This window comes from Mandrillus leucophaeus, unplaced genomic scaffold, assembly GCF_000951045.1.
Source record: "Mandrillus leucophaeus isolate KB7577 unplaced genomic scaffold, Mleu.le_1.0 Scaffold719, whole genome shotgun sequence".
Taxonomy (NCBI): Eukaryota; Metazoa; Chordata; class Mammalia; order Primates; family Cercopithecidae; genus Mandrillus; species Mandrillus leucophaeus.
The window spans coordinates 1,178,588-1,194,818 of NW_012107797.1; the positions used below are offsets into that span (position 1 = coordinate 1,178,588).

Consider the following 16,231-nt stretch of genomic DNA (forward strand, 5'->3'; position numbering starts at 1 on the left):
ATGTGACTGTCTTTAAGGTCTGACACAGACTATCTCTTCCATCACCTCCTTGAACCTCCCTAACATTCTGAGAGGTAGGCAGGCAGACAGGTTTCACATAACCTAGTGAAAGATGTTTACAAGCTTACCAACAAATGCCCCCAATCCTGAAACTTTCCTGCAGAAGGTGGTTCATTCCTTCCCACCCAGGAACAATCTTACAGAGCCCATAACTCCAGTGCCTGGATGCACAAAAGCAGACAGGGGCACTCCCCTACCCCCGGGGTACCTTCACTGAAGCCCAGAGAGTGCTCACTAAGGACATCTTTTTAAAGTGCTTGTTTGTGGAAGAAAGAAACTTCCACGTTTGACTTCGAGCCAGCTGTGTGCACTGTTCTCTGGGAGACACAAATAAGGAAAGAGGAGCAGCTACTCAAGCTTGTGGGGAAAGTTCTGTCCCTTCACCTCCAGGGCTGATCCAGTCTCAACAGGGGCATTTGGGGGAGATGACGATGACAGGGTTGGTTGCTTTTCAGCAGGAATGGGAGGGACCCGTGGAGAGCCAGGAGGAGACGGCTCCCACACCCCCAGCAGTACCCTCCTTGCAGGTCCCGATGAGCCTCCCTTTGCCCTTCCCACCTCGAAGGCCTTTCCCAACTGTACCCTTGAGCCCCTGGGCCTTCTGCCTCTGCCTCACACTTGGTTCAAGCAGAAACAGGAAGCAACGAATCAACATCCAATCTCTTCCTGCACCCAGTGCCATCCTCAGAAGCGACTCTTTCCGCATTGGAATCAGTTCTAGGGTTTTTCCTCTTATTCTTTCTTCATAGTCTAATTTTCTATTTCGATCTTGGAATAAACATTTTTTTTTTTTACATAGGGATCTTTATTGTTCATCAGAAATTGAAATACGTAAGTTTTGAACGATGTAAGACTCAATTTCCAATCTGGGGGTTCTCTGAACACTCAGGGTAGGAAAATGTTTATCTAGGCAACATACTTTGCAATGGAGAAGAGTGAGGTGGAAGCATCCTGTGCTTTCTTCTAAGAAATGGTCAAGGCTGATTTTCACACTCAATGCCAAGCTGAACCCAACACACTGGGGACAGAACAAGGACAAACTGTCTTTTAAGGGCTGAGGTGCTGAGGCACATCAATGGCTTCTTAGTGAAGAAACTGGCAACCTGATAAAGTTGCCAAATTAAGTAAGATGTGCAGTAGGATAGGAGGTCATTGATCCAAAAACACAAATTCTTGATATAATCACAAAATCTGCCTTGGAAAAAGACCAAAGTCCCAAGACTCAGAAGACAGCCAGAGTAACCTCAGGGTAGTTTTTTTGTTTTTGAGACAGACTCTCTGTCACCCAGGCTGGAGTGCAGAGGCATGACCTCGGCTCACTGCAACCTCCGCCTCCTGGGTTCAAGTGATTCTCTTGCCTCAGCCTCCGAAGTAGCTGGGATCATAGGTGCCCGCCACCACGCCCAGCTAATTTTTGTATTTTTAGTAGAGAAGAGGTTTTGCCATGTTGGCCAGGCTGGTCTCTAACTCCTGACCTCAGGTGATCCACCCACCTTGGCCCCTCAAATTACTGGGATTACAGGTGTGAGCCTCCCTTCCTGGGCTAGGGTAGTTTTTTAAAATGCTTGATGGCACAAGGACAGCACTACCCAGCCAAGGGGTGGCTCCCAATAGGCCTGGCAGGACCTGCGCTCTATTATCCCAAGGGCGCAACACTGGGCAGCAGCAGGAGGAGGAAGGCTCCCAGGGAAGGGAAACAGGGCCCTAGGGGAGTGGGAGAGGGGAGGCTGGGGCACCAGAAGGCTCTTGTGGGTCAGGCAGCCAGACGTAAGCAGGACATGAAGGGCAGCCAGGCCCCTGCGCCAGGGACGACACCAAACATTTTTATCTATATTATCACACTCAAGTCTTGTAACAGTCCTAATGTTTAAAGATGAGTGAAGTGACATTTTCAGAGGTGAGGAATAAAGAGAGGCAAAGTGACTGGCTCCTGGGAGCCCAGCCAGGAATGGAAGAGCAGGGTGTGGGCTGACTCTCCAGGGTCACTGCCACCTGCCTGCCTGCTACCTGCTGCCCCAGCCTCTAAGCCTCACCACAGGCTCTCCGTCAACCTGGGCCATCACCTGGGCCTGCACCCAGCTCTGCCTCTGAGTCAGGGGTCACAAACCTGGGTGCCACTAGGTGTGCAGCTGGAGTGAATGGAGAGCCCGTTGCTGGCCTCAGGGCTGCCAGCATGGAAAACAAGGAGCACATGGACACACACTCGCCCACCTGCTCAGCCCCAGCCCAGCGCACGCAGGAACATGGGCCTGGTGTCAGACAGCTTCCAACTTTCCAAGAAATGCCAGAAATGAGGACTTTTAAAATCTTTAAGAGTTAAAAATGTAAAATAAAAAACACCACGGGGAGCAACATAGCATCAAGCTGCAGCTTGCCTGCTGACACCTGAACTGCTCATGCCCGCGTGGCCTCCCACAGGCAGAGGCAGAGCACGGCTGGGCCTCCCTGCAGGAGGGAGAGATGCCCCTGTGGCGCTTGTGCTGTGAAAGTAGAACGTGGGATGGGCTGAGCTTGGTGCCAGGGTCTGCCTCAGGGTTGATTCCAGTGCACCAAGGACAAAGAGGGTGCCAGGCCCACCGTCTGGTGCTACTATTCCAGCTTGCCTACTGCAGAGAGACCAGGCTCCTGGGCAGTGCTGTGGAGGGCACAGCACAGGCCCCAATCCTCTGGACAATGGCCCTGTCGGCCTTGCATTGCTGCTGAGTCAATCACTCTGTCTCATACAAAGTGTGGGGGGAGGGGAAGGGTTAAGCAAAGGGCAACCCCCAACTTCTGCCTGGTCCCATCTGAGAGCCTTCGCTAGCCCCCGTTTCTGAATCTCTACAGTTCCCTATAGCCCACACAAGGGCCACAGCCTCAGGCAGGTCACCAAAGGAGTCAAGTGGGCCCAGAGTGGGCAAGTCGGGATGGGGACCACACCCCAGTAGACAGAGCAGGCCTGGTCTTGGGGGGCTTCCTGCAGGCGATGTGGGCACAGTGCCAGTTCTGGTTTTTGAGAGAAGCTGGAAATGCTGATTCATCCATGAAATCTCTTTTCTCTCTCTCCCTCTTAGCTAGAAAGAGACAGAAAGGTACCACAATACCCTGGCCCCTCTAAGTTCCTATAAACACCTACATTCTAATTACCTGTAAATCATATATTTGCATCAATGTGTTTTCCCTTGCTTCTAAGTTTGCTAAAGAAATGACTCCATAGCCTCCCAAAACCCATGTACAAAGCTTTGGAATTTCTAGCCCCTGAGTGCAAGAGAAGTTGGCAGACAGCAGCCTGGGGGCACCTTCCCTGCACACCATCCGAGCCTGTCTATCTTCCTGGGACAGGCCCCTGCCAGTGCAGGTTCTGCGGGGCAGCCCACAACTGGGTGGGAGAGCTGGCAGGGGGATAAACAATGCTCCCTGTGCTACACACGCTCGATTCAAAGGCCAATTGAATAGGATAAAAATGACCTTCAATGCACTTCTAAGCAATGAAGGCATAGCCAGAATTCCACAAATCCCTCCACTAAACAACAAAACAAAACGAAACAACAACTCTTTTGTCAATTTTTTCTGAAAAGGAAAGTTTTGCAGGACCTTTTGGAAGGCAAGGTTTCAGGGAGCAACTTTTAAGGTTTGTGGGGCCTACATGCGAGGGTCTCCAAGAGAAAGGAAGCTGCCAGCAGAACCAGCGGGAGCCCCCACATGCCAGAGGGCCTTGCAGAGACACTGTGGGTCCAAGACTGGACAGAAGCTCTTGTGCAGTGTAAATCTCGGGAAGCCCCAGCCCCCATCCCCACACCTGCCTCACCTTACCTCTTTGCCAAAAGTTGAGACTTGGTTCCCGAGGGAGAAATCAGGTAGATCTGGAGGTCTCCTCGGCGTGGGTGCGAGATGGAGATGCGAACCACCACGTGCTCCAAGTAGACCACCCGCTGGTCCGAGTGCTCCGCGCAGGCACTGGTCAGGGCCGTAGTCCGCAGCACCTGCACTAAGGGGATGCTCCTGGGGGAGGAGGGAGGGCTCAGCACTTGGCACCAAAATCACGAAGTCTCACTCACACAGCCAGGGGCTCCAGCGCCTGTCCACCCCGTTCCCACTACAGCCTCAGGGCCCTGGGGGCCCCAGGGAGCCACAGCAGCCTCTGAATGCCTCACACGGATGCTCCACTGTGAATTTTATCACCTGTCCTGAAGACATTTATGCCTCTGGAATTTGCTCAAAGACATTTAAAAGATGGGTTCGGCTGGGCACGGTGGCTCACGCCTGTGATCCCAGCACTTTGGGAGGCCAAGGTAATGCCTGCTGCCACCACTCCAGCTTGCCTACTGCAGAGAGACTAGGCTGCTGGGCAGTGCTGTGGGGTGCATGGCACAGGCCCCATTCCTCTGGACAATGGCCCTGTCTGCCTTGCATTGCTGCTGAGTCAATTACTCTGTCTCATACAAAGTCGGGGGAGGGGGAGGAGAGATCACAAGGTCAGGAGTTCAAGACCAGAATATGGTGAAACCCTGTCTCTACTAAAAATACAAAAATTAGCTGGGTATGGTGGCAGGCGTCTGTAATCCCAGCTACTTGGGAGGCTAAGACAGGAGAATCGCTTGAACTCAGGAGGCGGAGGTTGCAGTAAGCCTAGATCGCACCACTGCACTCCAGCCTGGGAGACAGAGCAAGACGCCATCTCAAAAACAAAACAAAACAAAATAAAATAAACAAAATAAAATAAAATAAATCATGGGTTCTTGGGCAGACTTGGGTGAATGTCCCCAAGGATGGACCCCCTTTGGTGACCAGAAGGCAGCTTCTCCTTGGTGGCATTTGGCCAGCTCATTTCTCAGTTGCCCTAGTATGACCTCTATGGTGACAGGTACACTAAAAGGCCAGACCTCACCACATTGCAATATGTACATATAAGAAACCTGTCCTTGGACCCCCTAAATATATAAAAATAATTAAATGTTTTAACAAACAAAAATTAAAAAAAAAAAAAATCCCACTACTTTGTTTCAAAGACTAACATTGAAAATGGAAGTCACAATGCTAAATAACAGCAACCAGCAAACATTTCCCAAGCTGACTGTGTACTGAGCATAAGGCATCGGCCTGAGAACTTCCAGGGATTAACCCATTTAATCCAGAGGGAATTAAGGACTACACCCAAGGTGCAGCTAATGGGGGGAGGATCTGGGAGTTGGGGCCCCAGAGCCCACGCCTCCGCCTCAAGGCTTCGCTGCCTAGTTGCCTTGCTGCCTCCAATGGAAGCTTGTGTGGACCCACAGTCAAGCACACAGCTTGGAGTCTGTCCTCTCATGCAGGTCGTGGGTGCCAAGCTCGTGTGCCCCCAACTCTCCTACAGAAAGTCAGGGTCCCCTCACTTTCCTGCCCTGTAATGGAAATGGACGATGGTTCCCTTTACAAACTCAGGGCAGCTTTACCATATGGGATGGAATCTGAGGATAAAAACAAAGCCTCAATCATTCAAGACTCCTTTCTACTAGAATTTTCTGACATACTCCCCAGACCAAGCAGACACAAAATCTGTATCCCAAGGCTGCTCCTGTGTCCAGGCTGGACCATCCTGCTGATTCCAGGCCACTAGGGTTCACGTCTCCTTGAACTTGAGCCCCCCACCCACCCCACTGATCTGCAGCTGAAGAAATACGGCATTCTTTGGTGCAGACCAACCGCCACCCAGCAGCACATTAATAATTCCCTACCACACGACTGGCACTCAGCTTATTATGGGGAGCGCTTTTCCCATTATGCCTGGACTCTCCTCCCGGGAGGCGCAAGGCATTCTGCTCAGAGCCTCCCAGGAATTACATTGCTTGGCTCTACTGGGCCTGAGTCATAAAAAGCAATCAAAACAGTTATAAACAGTGATGTAATTCCCTCGGAGACTCTGTAAATATTTGAAAACATGCTTTGCATGCACCATAAATTGATTTAGAGATGCTGACTTCCTTCATTGCCTTCTCCCAAGTTTTAATGCTGGTGTTTACTGGTCAGCAGCCCCCACTGCAGTAGATGCAGAACACAACAGAAGGCTCTGGAGAGTTCCAGGCCCTGCAGGGCCCATGTGTATCTCCAGGTGAGTGTCCCCCCTTCATCCCACACTAAGAATGCAATGTGGGTGTGTTGGGGAGAAGCAAGGTGTGGAAGAAACACCTAGGCCAGCAGACTTACTCAGTGCTCCCCTGGGGCTTCCAAATGTAGCTCCCAGTCAACCCCAAGAACCAGGAATAACCCTACACTCTCACACTTCAACACTTTTCCAGTGCTGAATAGCAAGATCAAGGGGAAACAGAAACAAAAGCCTTAACCAAGTTGAAGACACTGTCCCCACACTCCAACCAATTGCTCAATGGCAGGGGAAGTGATCGATCTGCTCTAGAAATAGACCTGGAATCCTTGTGAAGAAACTTTAATCCCATTGATAAGGCACAGGGATGAGAGAACAGGAGCAGGGTAAAAGTAAAAGACAACCAAGCCCCACCCCTCACCTGCCCCCGCCACCCTGAGCCCCACCCACAGAGTAAATCATCTCAGAATATGAAAGTCTCTTGCGTCTAACTTTTTTATTCCTGCTAAGGGACTCCAGCCACTGCGTAAAGAAGGCTGGGTTGGGTGTGATCCTTCGCCAGCCCCGCTGCTGCTGCTGCTGCTGCTGCCTGCAGGGAGGCTGGCTGGGGGCGGGAGCACCCAGCTCCTACAGGAGTTAATGGCCTCACTTGGTTTGGTTTTCAAAGCCAAGCCCTTACCTTCACCTGGGGGCTAGAAGCTGAGCGGCCTCCTGGAACAAGGCTAACTGTAACAATTAGTTTTTATGTGAAATCCCTTAACTGCTAAATTGCTCAGTAACAGGCCACCAGGACTCCTAATTCCTGTAAGTTCTGGGGCAGCGCGGAAGCCCAGGACAGCTACTACAGGAGGGCACGCTGCCACCTTCCTGACATACAGTTAGCTCCTGACACATTTTATTTCTGTGGTTGCTATTGAAACCATTAACCTAACATCCCAAATTAGAGTGCTTTTATTAGAAAGAGAAATAAAAGAGGAGGCTTCAAAATGTTTCATGATCATTGTGCTCAAAATTTTCTGTATTTCAGATAGAAACTCCAGGAAGAAAATAAGGAAGCCACCTATCAAAAGTCATCACTTTAAAAAATTAACTGCAAGGCAGAAAGTAGATCAGTCAATGAAAAAAACAGAAGTGGTTCTCCACCCTACAGTTATTTCTAAGGTAACACTGAAAATGCAAGTCGACTGCCAAGTAATTTATTTTTTAAGTTAAACAATGCGCAGAGATGATCACTGTCACATGAATACAGCTACATTGTACTTTAATGATGAAAATTGATTTAGAAAGATCTTAAAGTTCCCAAAATAACTGAAAAGTGTCTTCTGCTATCAACTTCTGAAATTGTGGTCTATGTACATAAAGCCATCTTCCTAGGACCCTAAAGGATTCCAGAGAGTTAAATGATCCTGCAAGACCTGCCTGGAGACTGAGCGTTGTTGAAGCCAGGGAGATGGCCAGACTTGGAAAAGATCTCTAATGACAGCAGATGCCACGTGCCATGGAGCCACATTTCAAAGTTAATTACTCTGGTACTTCAGATGATCTCCATTCATCCTCAGTGCTCTCCAACCGCTCCCTTCTCCTGAGGAGGTGAAGGCCTACCAACAGTAGCCATCCTGGTGACTTCCTAGGAACTCCAGACCACAGATATGTTGGTCTCTTCCTATTTTTTTTCCCCAATGCATAATACTATCTAAGAGCAAAAATAAATACTTTCAAGTAACCGAGTGCCAGGGGAAACAGGAAGGCGGGACAGGGGCTGAAACCCTCCGCCTCCAGCTCCCCACTTTTCCTGTTCTACCTGGGAAGCTACTCCACGTCAGGATTTCTCAAGCCCTCCTTGAAGCCCTCTCCCCAGCTTGGCTTCCCGGGCCAACCCGGATCCTTGCACAAAGCACTTGTTTTGTTCCTCACTGGGCCCATGGCTGTTCTAGGGCCATGTTGAGAGACCCTCCAGAATCAGGAGTTGGCAGCATCCTGCCAGCTGCTGCGCTGGCACCTGGCTTGGGGAGGAGAGGCTAAAGAACTGAGGCCCATTACAGCAGAAGGTCACCCAGGAAACCCTTTCACAGACTTGCTAATGGGAGTGAGTGGAGCGGCAAGAGTTAATTGGGACAGACTTGCTAAATAAAGCAATAGGAAAGCCAGCAGGTCTGTCGGAGGGCACAGAGTGCCTTTGTGAGGGTGGCAAGAGGCTTCTAAGTCACTTCTCAGACCTGTGTTCCAGGATGCATGCTTTCAACAAGATGGCCTTTAGGCTCTGAGGTAAGCTGCTTCATTCTATCTATGGGCTTCCTTATTCATATGGGTTCAGCCTGAGAATTTTCCTCAGATGAAATTACTTTTTTTTTTTTTTTTGAGATGGAGTCTCACTCTGTCCCCAGGCTGGAGTGCAGTGGGGCAACCTCAGCTCACTGTAACCTCTGCCTCCTGGGTTCAAGCAATTCTCCTGCCTCAGACTCCTGAGTAGCTGGGATTACAGGCCTGCGCCACCATGCCTGGCCAATTTTTGTATTTTTATATTTTTAATAGAGACGGGGTTTCCCCATGTTGGCCAGGCTGGTCTCGAACTCCTGACCTTAGAAGATCCACTGGTCTCGGCCTCCCAAAGTGCTGGGATTACAGGCGTGAGTCACTGTGCCTGGCCAAAATTACGTTTGATGATCAAACCATAGCACATCACTTAGGTGAGAAACAAAATTTAACTAAAAAAAAAAAAAGCTAATCCAGTACATTAACTTACACAATGCTGTCCACAATTAATTGGGCCATAAGGTGCTTTAATATGTAATGCTTCAATTTATAGCATACTTTTTCTTCTATATTAAATGAGGGGACTGAATTAGCTGGCTTTAAAGATGCCTTCCAATTCTAACAGTCTACAATTCAACCTGAAGGGGAGTAAAAAAGACAATAAAATATACAGTCAATCTTCATTACTCACAGATGCTGTATTTGCATATTCACCTAGTGGCTAACATTTATTTGTATCCCCCAAACCAACACTTGTGGCACTTTGGTGTCACGTGTATCAGATGTGTGCAGAGTGGTAAGATATGAGTCTTACCCTCAACAAGCACACTCCCAGCTGAGGTCAAACAAGGCAACATTGCCTGTTGGTGCAGCTCTCATACCGTAAACAAGTGTCCATTTCCGGCCAGGTGTGGTGGCTCACGGCTGTAATCCCAGAACTTTGAGAGGCTGAGGTGGGCAGATCACTGGAGGTCAGGAGTTTGAGACCAGACTGGCCAACATGCCGAAAGCCCATCTCTACTAAAAATACAAAATTAGCCAGGTGTGGTGGCATGTGCCTATCATCCCAGCTACTCAGGAGGATGAGGCAAGACCATTGCTTGAACCTGGGAGGCGGAGGTTGCAGTGAGCCGAGATCACGCCTCTGCATTCCAGCCTGGGTAACGGAGTAAGACTCCATCTCAAATAAAAACAAGTGTCTGTTTCACAGTGTATTTAGTGCCACATTTTTCACAGTTTTGTGCTGTTTTTTGTTTTTTAGAGACAGGGTCTCACTCTGTCACCCAAGCTGGAGTACAGTGGTGCAATCCTAGCTCACTAGAGCCTTGAACTCCTGGGCTCAAGCGATCCTCCCACCTCAGCCTCCCAAGTAGCTGGGACTACAGGTGCAAACCACCATGCCTAGCTCTGTGCTTTTCTGTTGGTGAATTCACTGTTTGAAATGGCCCCAAGTGCAGTGCTGAAGCACTGTCTAGTATCACTAAGCATGAGAAAGCTGAGATGTGCCTTAAGGAGAAAACATATGTGTAAGACAAGCTTTGTTCCAGCAATGAGGGCTAGTGCTGTCATCTGTGAGTCTAAAGTTAATGAATAAATAATCTATGTTAAATAAGCTGCCTTTAAACACAGACACATAAAACAGGGTCTGTATTGATAGGCTGGCAAAAATGTGACCAGAGGCTCACAGGAACTTAACCCTGTATCTCTCCTAGGAACAATGCTTCAGTATTTGCTAATTCAGTGTTCGTGGTGACTTTGTAGAACAGTACTATGAATAGGGAGAATCAACTGTATTCAAATTCAAATCCTAATTTTAGAACTAAGTAACCTTTACAATCTGGGGGAAACAAGTTTGCTTCAAAACTAAGCCAGGAAGGGCAAGGGCTGCAGGAACACAGCCAGCTGGTTAAGTTTGCTCGCAGCTACAAGGGGTACCAGGAGGCAGGAAAAATGTTATGGGCCCAGTATGGTTACCCCCAGGGCAGGACTGCACAGCACCGCATGTTTTCTGAAGATACCCAGGCATGCTCTATATAACAATGGCCCAAGAGGAGAAACCAGAAGTAAGGGCCTCCTGTGGTACTCAGGTATGCACAGAGGTCAAATGCCCTGGAGGGAGAGGCTGGGTAAGGTGAGGAGGGGATGTGAGAGTGGCAGAAATCTGCATAGTTCTGAGACAACTCAAAGAAGGGAAGGGCTTTTGGCTTCCTAAAAAGATGTCAAATCAGGCTGTGCGCTTGAGTACAGCAGGGAGCTGGGCTGACCTGTGTCTGATCCACACAGGCACTCCATCAGACCGCTGGGCTCCTGGCCTCACCTGCTTGCCTAGCTGACCTGCCGCAGTTGAGCCACCAGCAGCTGTGCTCTTAGGCACTGGCACCTGGCCAAGGCTGGAGGAACCTCTAGGCAGCCAGGGTCAGGGTACTTTATCATCCCTGCAGGTGGTGTGCCCAGCTAGCTCCTGGCACAGAAGTCAAAGAGGTGAGGTCTTCTAACGGGTGGGCAGGTTGCTCTACTTGGCTCGGTATTGCCTGAGTTCCTACCGAGAGGGGCAAGGTGGACTCTGGAGACAAGCAGCCTGCGGTAGCAGTTCAACCCTGCAGCACCCCAACTCTGGGCCTAAGTTCCTAACTCCTTTGTGCCTCCATTTCTTCCTCTATAAAATGGGGATAAAGATAGCACTATAACCTTGTGTGTTTATTGGGGATTTTTATGTAAAGTGCTTAGAGCAATGCCTGGCACACAGTAAGTGCCTTTATAATCACAATCCATTATCTCTCATCCACAGCCATATGTCTTTATAAATAGAGTTGTTTTAAAATGACCACCATATGCAGTCTAGTTTAACAAAATTCCAGAAAAGCAGGTAATATGTGGATAATCCAGAGTTAATTCCTGAACATCTATAAAAAGATTATCTGCTTTACAGATAATCCTTGATAGTCAAAGCAATGCATTGGCTTTCGGGTCTGAAGTGTCTTGTGTGGGTGTGAGTGTGTGAGAGAGTTCTTTAAAAGACAGGCCAAACTAAACTGTAAGCTCTGTCTGGACAGTAACCTTCTAAACCAGCAAAAACTAAAGATGTGCAGGTAAGTTCTTATTGCTTTGTGTTGGCTTAAAAGACCCTGTTGTTGTGGTCTTCCCAGCATGGAGGTGGGAGTCATGCATATCACAAATTGTTTCCCAGGTGCCTGGATTTTCAAAGCAGTGACAGAAGTACTGGCTAGAAAAATCAAGAGTTAAATAGAATATTTAATATTTGGGCCTCTATTTCATTCGTTGGAATAATACTAAGCTTAATTTTCTTTTTCATTGAAAGAAAAGCTATAAAAATATCAACTTTATCCCTCTATTTAATACACACAGATTTTAAAATCATTTTGCACAGGCAGATGCCACTGGTCATGATCCTATGTACTGATCCTATGTACCTTTGTTTAATTGACAAAGGTTCTAAACAGACGGAAACCATTTGTGCCCAGGAGTAGGTCACATGCCTCTGGTCTCTGAGTTTGATGATCACAACAGAGGCCCAGGCACAGCTCGCACTTTCATCCAGTGCTATCCTGGAGGACACTAGCTTTTGCTAACAGTAGCTGTCATTCAGTTCAAGTGATTTCCTCTTGCCTCTGCATGTAGATTTAGCATTTCCTGAAAGCTGCCTATGATGGGCCCTACCCCATGTGGGCTCTTGCAGAGGTGGTTCAGACATCACTACCTCGGTTCTGGGGCTCAGACTGTTCTAGGGTAGGGTAAACACCAGGCAGTAAAGAGACTGCCGAGCACAATCCCATGGTGCCTCGGAGCAGGGGACCTGGCTCCTTGATTCTCACCCAGGCCCAGCCCTACCTGAGGTCCCCTCTCTCCTCATTTTCTCCACCCTTCCAGGGACTTCTTCTTATCTTTCAGGTGGATCCAGACAGAGACAGGCTCAAACCCCACAGTCCCCAAATGTGCAATGTCCAGATGAGAAATGCCAGACTATCACTTGGGGTCCCCTTTTGGCTAGTCCTTTTCACACCATAGATGGCCTTTTTTTAAGTGACGGAGCTGCCTCCTGAAGGGACTGCGTCTGGTGGGTCTGGCATCGTGGCCCCAGCTCCTTCCTCTGCAGCCCTCACTGTGCTGTGCTGATGGCCTTTCTGTGCCTTTGGGCCTAAGCATGACTCAGGGGCAGGCAGGGGCTGTGATGCCAGCCACTGGGGCAGCGTTGGAGACAGCAGCTCAGCAGGGGGACACCATGGCTGATGAGGCACGAGCTCTGTGCAGTCATGTGGGGGCACTGGATGCAATGCTAGTCTGGGAGCACAGGCTGGGTGCGCAGGAGGGATGTGCAGAAGGGGTGGCCCATTTGGCTCTTCCTGTCAGTCATTGCCACGAGGACAGTCTCCCTGAACCATGATCACATCCCAGCCCAGGGCTGGGGGTAGAGAGAGGTGCCCGGGATATTCGTTCCTGCCCCTGTGTGTGACCAGAGGGGTGGACATGTGAACACCCCAGCCCCTCTCCCTCAGGACCATGGGTGACATTACCATAAACCTGGCAGGTGTGGACATATGACCCATCTAGAGGACTCCTGTACTTAACATCCAGTGAACACAGTTGTCTGACCTTTGGTCACACCAGGGTAGCATCCTCTCCTGTTCAAGAGAAAAGACAGTCACCATATCCCACACAGTGCACACAGATGCACAAGACATGGGTGTATAAAGAGGCATACACACCCCTTCTCTGTCTTCCCTCTTGTTTTGCTCTTCACCACGGGAAGCAGCTGAGGGCAGGTTCAGGACATTCAGAAAGTCCTAGGATTCCACCATGAGAGGAAGAAACCAGAATGAGGCCAAGAGAGTAGACAGCTGGACCCAGAAATGTGCGTGGAGAGGGGGCAGTTAGAAGAAGATGGGAAAACGGCTGTGTGGGAACACTTCCTTTTCATTTTCAGCCACGTGATCCTAGCAGCTGGGAACCCTGATGGGGAAAACTTGAATAGCCGTGGGGATACTCGCAGCTCAGGTGCAGATGACCCCGACAGGCAGGCAGGCAGGCAGGTTCAGGGGCAGAGCTGGCTGGAGCTCCCTGCCAGGAGGGGAGACCCACTGGTGGACGTGAGGCATCAAACTCTGCTTGGTAACACCACTCTCTCTGGAGACCCTTATGTCCTCTGCAACAACCACGTTACGGAGTTAAGCAAGTGGTTTGATAAGCAAGCGGTGTGAGACGGTAGGCTGGCTGAATATTCCAGAAAGAGTCTGAAACTGCTAAAGGTAAAGATGACTTTTCTTTAGAAACAGAAGTCTGATTCTTCTCCTCTCTTGGAGTTTGGAGGGTCCTTACTTTCCTCAAAGGACAGGAACAATGTTACACTGTATGTTACGGCGGGTTCCCTCAACCCGTGCTGTCTAGACTCCGTGTGCTTTCACTTAAAAAACAAAATAAAATAAAAATAAAAACAACCACTCGCCACCTAGGCACCACTCTGCCATCTTAAAACGATTTCTGGCAGGAGAAGAATGCTTCATTCAGGAGCCGCCCTGACGGGGACACCGGCGGAGGCACCGGGGCAGAGGGCAGCCCCCGGGTCAGCAACCAGACCCAGGAGCCCACCTCCCTCACCTAGCCTTTGAGGGTCCAGGCCGCAGGCATTTTCCAACAAACAAAGACAGAGAAGGCACAACCTCCTTTATCTCAGAGACTCTCCCCCTTTTTTCAAATTTGACAGTCTAAGGCTCCTCAGAGAAATTGATGCCTTAAGAAGTCAAGACTGAGGCTTGTCGGGTGGCCGGCTGACTGTTGGGGCCTGGAGTGATCACTCAGCCGTCTGTGTGCAATTAGCCATGGGAGAAAAAGGTAATTTTTCAAAAGATCCCTCTGTGGCTGTTCATCCAGCTGCTCAGCCAACACATACTCTCTGCATTCCTACCATATGCAAGCCTTCCACCAGAAACATTTTCCTCAACTATTTGTGGCAAAAAAGTGTATTATAAGAGTAGAAGCATATTCAAGGAAGAGGCATCTAGAGAGTGATCTGTATTTGCTGATAAAGCAACATATCATTCTTTATCATCGCATCACTTCTTTTTCAAACACACGTTTTCCAAATGGAACAAGTAGTTATGGGAAAAATGCACTCCATTCTGTATCAGATACAAGGCCCAGAGAAACACCGTTCTCCTTAAAAGAACCGCTGTGATGGCAGAATTGGAATAATCTGATTTCCTCTCCTAGTGGGGTAGGGTTCTTGCTTTCTGATTTACCTTATGGCTGATTTTTTTAAAAAATAAAAATTTTGGCCAGGCATGGTGGCTCATGTCTGTAATCCCAGCACTTTGGGAGGCTGAGGTGGGTGGATCACCTGAGGTCAGACCAGCCTGGCCAACATGGTAAAACCTTGTCTCTCCTAAAAATACAAAAAAATTAGCTGGGCGTGGTGGCGGGAGCCTGTAATCCCAGCTACTCGGGGGGCTGAGGCAGGAGGATGGCTTGAACCCAGGAGGCGGAGGTTGCAATGAGCCAGGATCATGCCACTGTACTCTGGCCTGGGCAACAAGAGCAAAACTCGGTCTCAATCGATCAATCAATCAATCAAACATAACAGATTTAGAAAAACTCCAAAGAGCAATTCTGGGTGTGCCCTGCTCATAGGAGAGAGATGAAGCCAGGGCCCTTCCGCTCAAGCCTTGCTAAAAAAATCCCAGTGCTTAAGTCTGAAGAAGGTTGTACAGGGCCAGATAAAAGCCACACAAAGCTGCTCTGACTGTGAATAATAAGCAGTACTCCCACAACCCACAGCAGAGAAGGGGCTGACCCAGCCGCTCCTGCTCAGGCCAGGTGGATTCACAGTGCAGGCTCCCAGGGCTGGTTAGGCTGGGCTGGGGCTACAGCTCCAACTTCTAGCAGGTGGTGACAGAAAGGACACTTGTAGCTACTCCTCATTTCACCCTTCTGGGAGGAGCAGATCCCTGACTCGGTCTGATATGCTAAGCATGGGTAAGAATTTCCAATACTAGGCTGAGCGATCAGGCTGAGGAACTGACCCCCTGTCATGGAGCAACCTGCTACGGAAGGGGAAGAGGCCTCAAAACAGTGGTGGCTTAAGAAGTGATTCCTTTCCCAGCTGTACGATCCACAAGAGAAAATGCAGACATGTGCAGGCATGCACCGTGCACATGCACATGTGCACAGAATGCATGTGTAAACACCTCCAGCCACACCTTACAGCAGAGTCAGCTCCAAACCCACATGCCTGAGAAGTCACTGTTAACACAGCAGAGCCTTACCTGGGTCTCTTGTCCGAGGCGGCCACACACATGTGCTGCGATGGCACCGCTGTCCACTTCTTTGCCTCCACAACGAGAGCTTCTGCGTCCACCAAACCAAATCCATAGAAATGGCTAACTGAAAAGACAGACCCGTCAGAGCCAGGCTCTCCTGCCTTGCCCAGGAAGGGAGCAAGGCTGGCTCTTACATCTGCTGGGCCCCATGGAGGACAGATGGACTATAACACTCGAGGTCTCCTCGGGGCCCCAGGCTGCAGGACGGGTCCCTCTGAGGGTTGCTCAAAGGTCCCAGGTGCTTCTCTCTCTCTGAACCCAACTCCTTCTGTTTAATTTAGGAGTGTGGGTCAGGAAGCATGTCCCGTTTTGCTACAGAGTAGAAGTGCTGAGAAGGTCTAGGACCTCCTTTTTTTGAGACAAGGACAGGTTCCTTTACATTAAAAGGGCTTGTCAGCGTCTATGCTCCCTGAATCTTAGACCAGACAAGAGAAACAAAATCTGAGACCTCTTGGTTCACACCATTACCACGTGCCCAAAATGCAGTAACACAAGGCTGTGCTTATCTTTTTTGCCATTTTCTTTCCCT

The 16,231-nt window shown here is 49.4% G+C and overlaps 1 protein-coding gene across 1 annotated transcript in view; it reads right to left on the reverse strand.

The window, feature by feature from the left end:
• Window positions 1-16,231, reverse strand: part of PCSK6 (proprotein convertase subtilisin/kexin type 6) — a 165,912-nt gene that overhangs the window by 72,936 nt on the left and 76,745 nt on the right. Inside the window, exons 11-12 of the mRNA XM_011965268.1 lie at window positions 15,649-15,766; window positions 3,853-4,041 (exon numbers count right to left, since the gene is read on the reverse strand). Coding sequence (XP_011820658.1) covers window positions 3,853-4,041; window positions 15,649-15,766 — 307 coding nt within the window. The remainder of the gene's footprint in view (window positions 1-3,852; window positions 4,042-15,648; window positions 15,767-16,231) is intronic.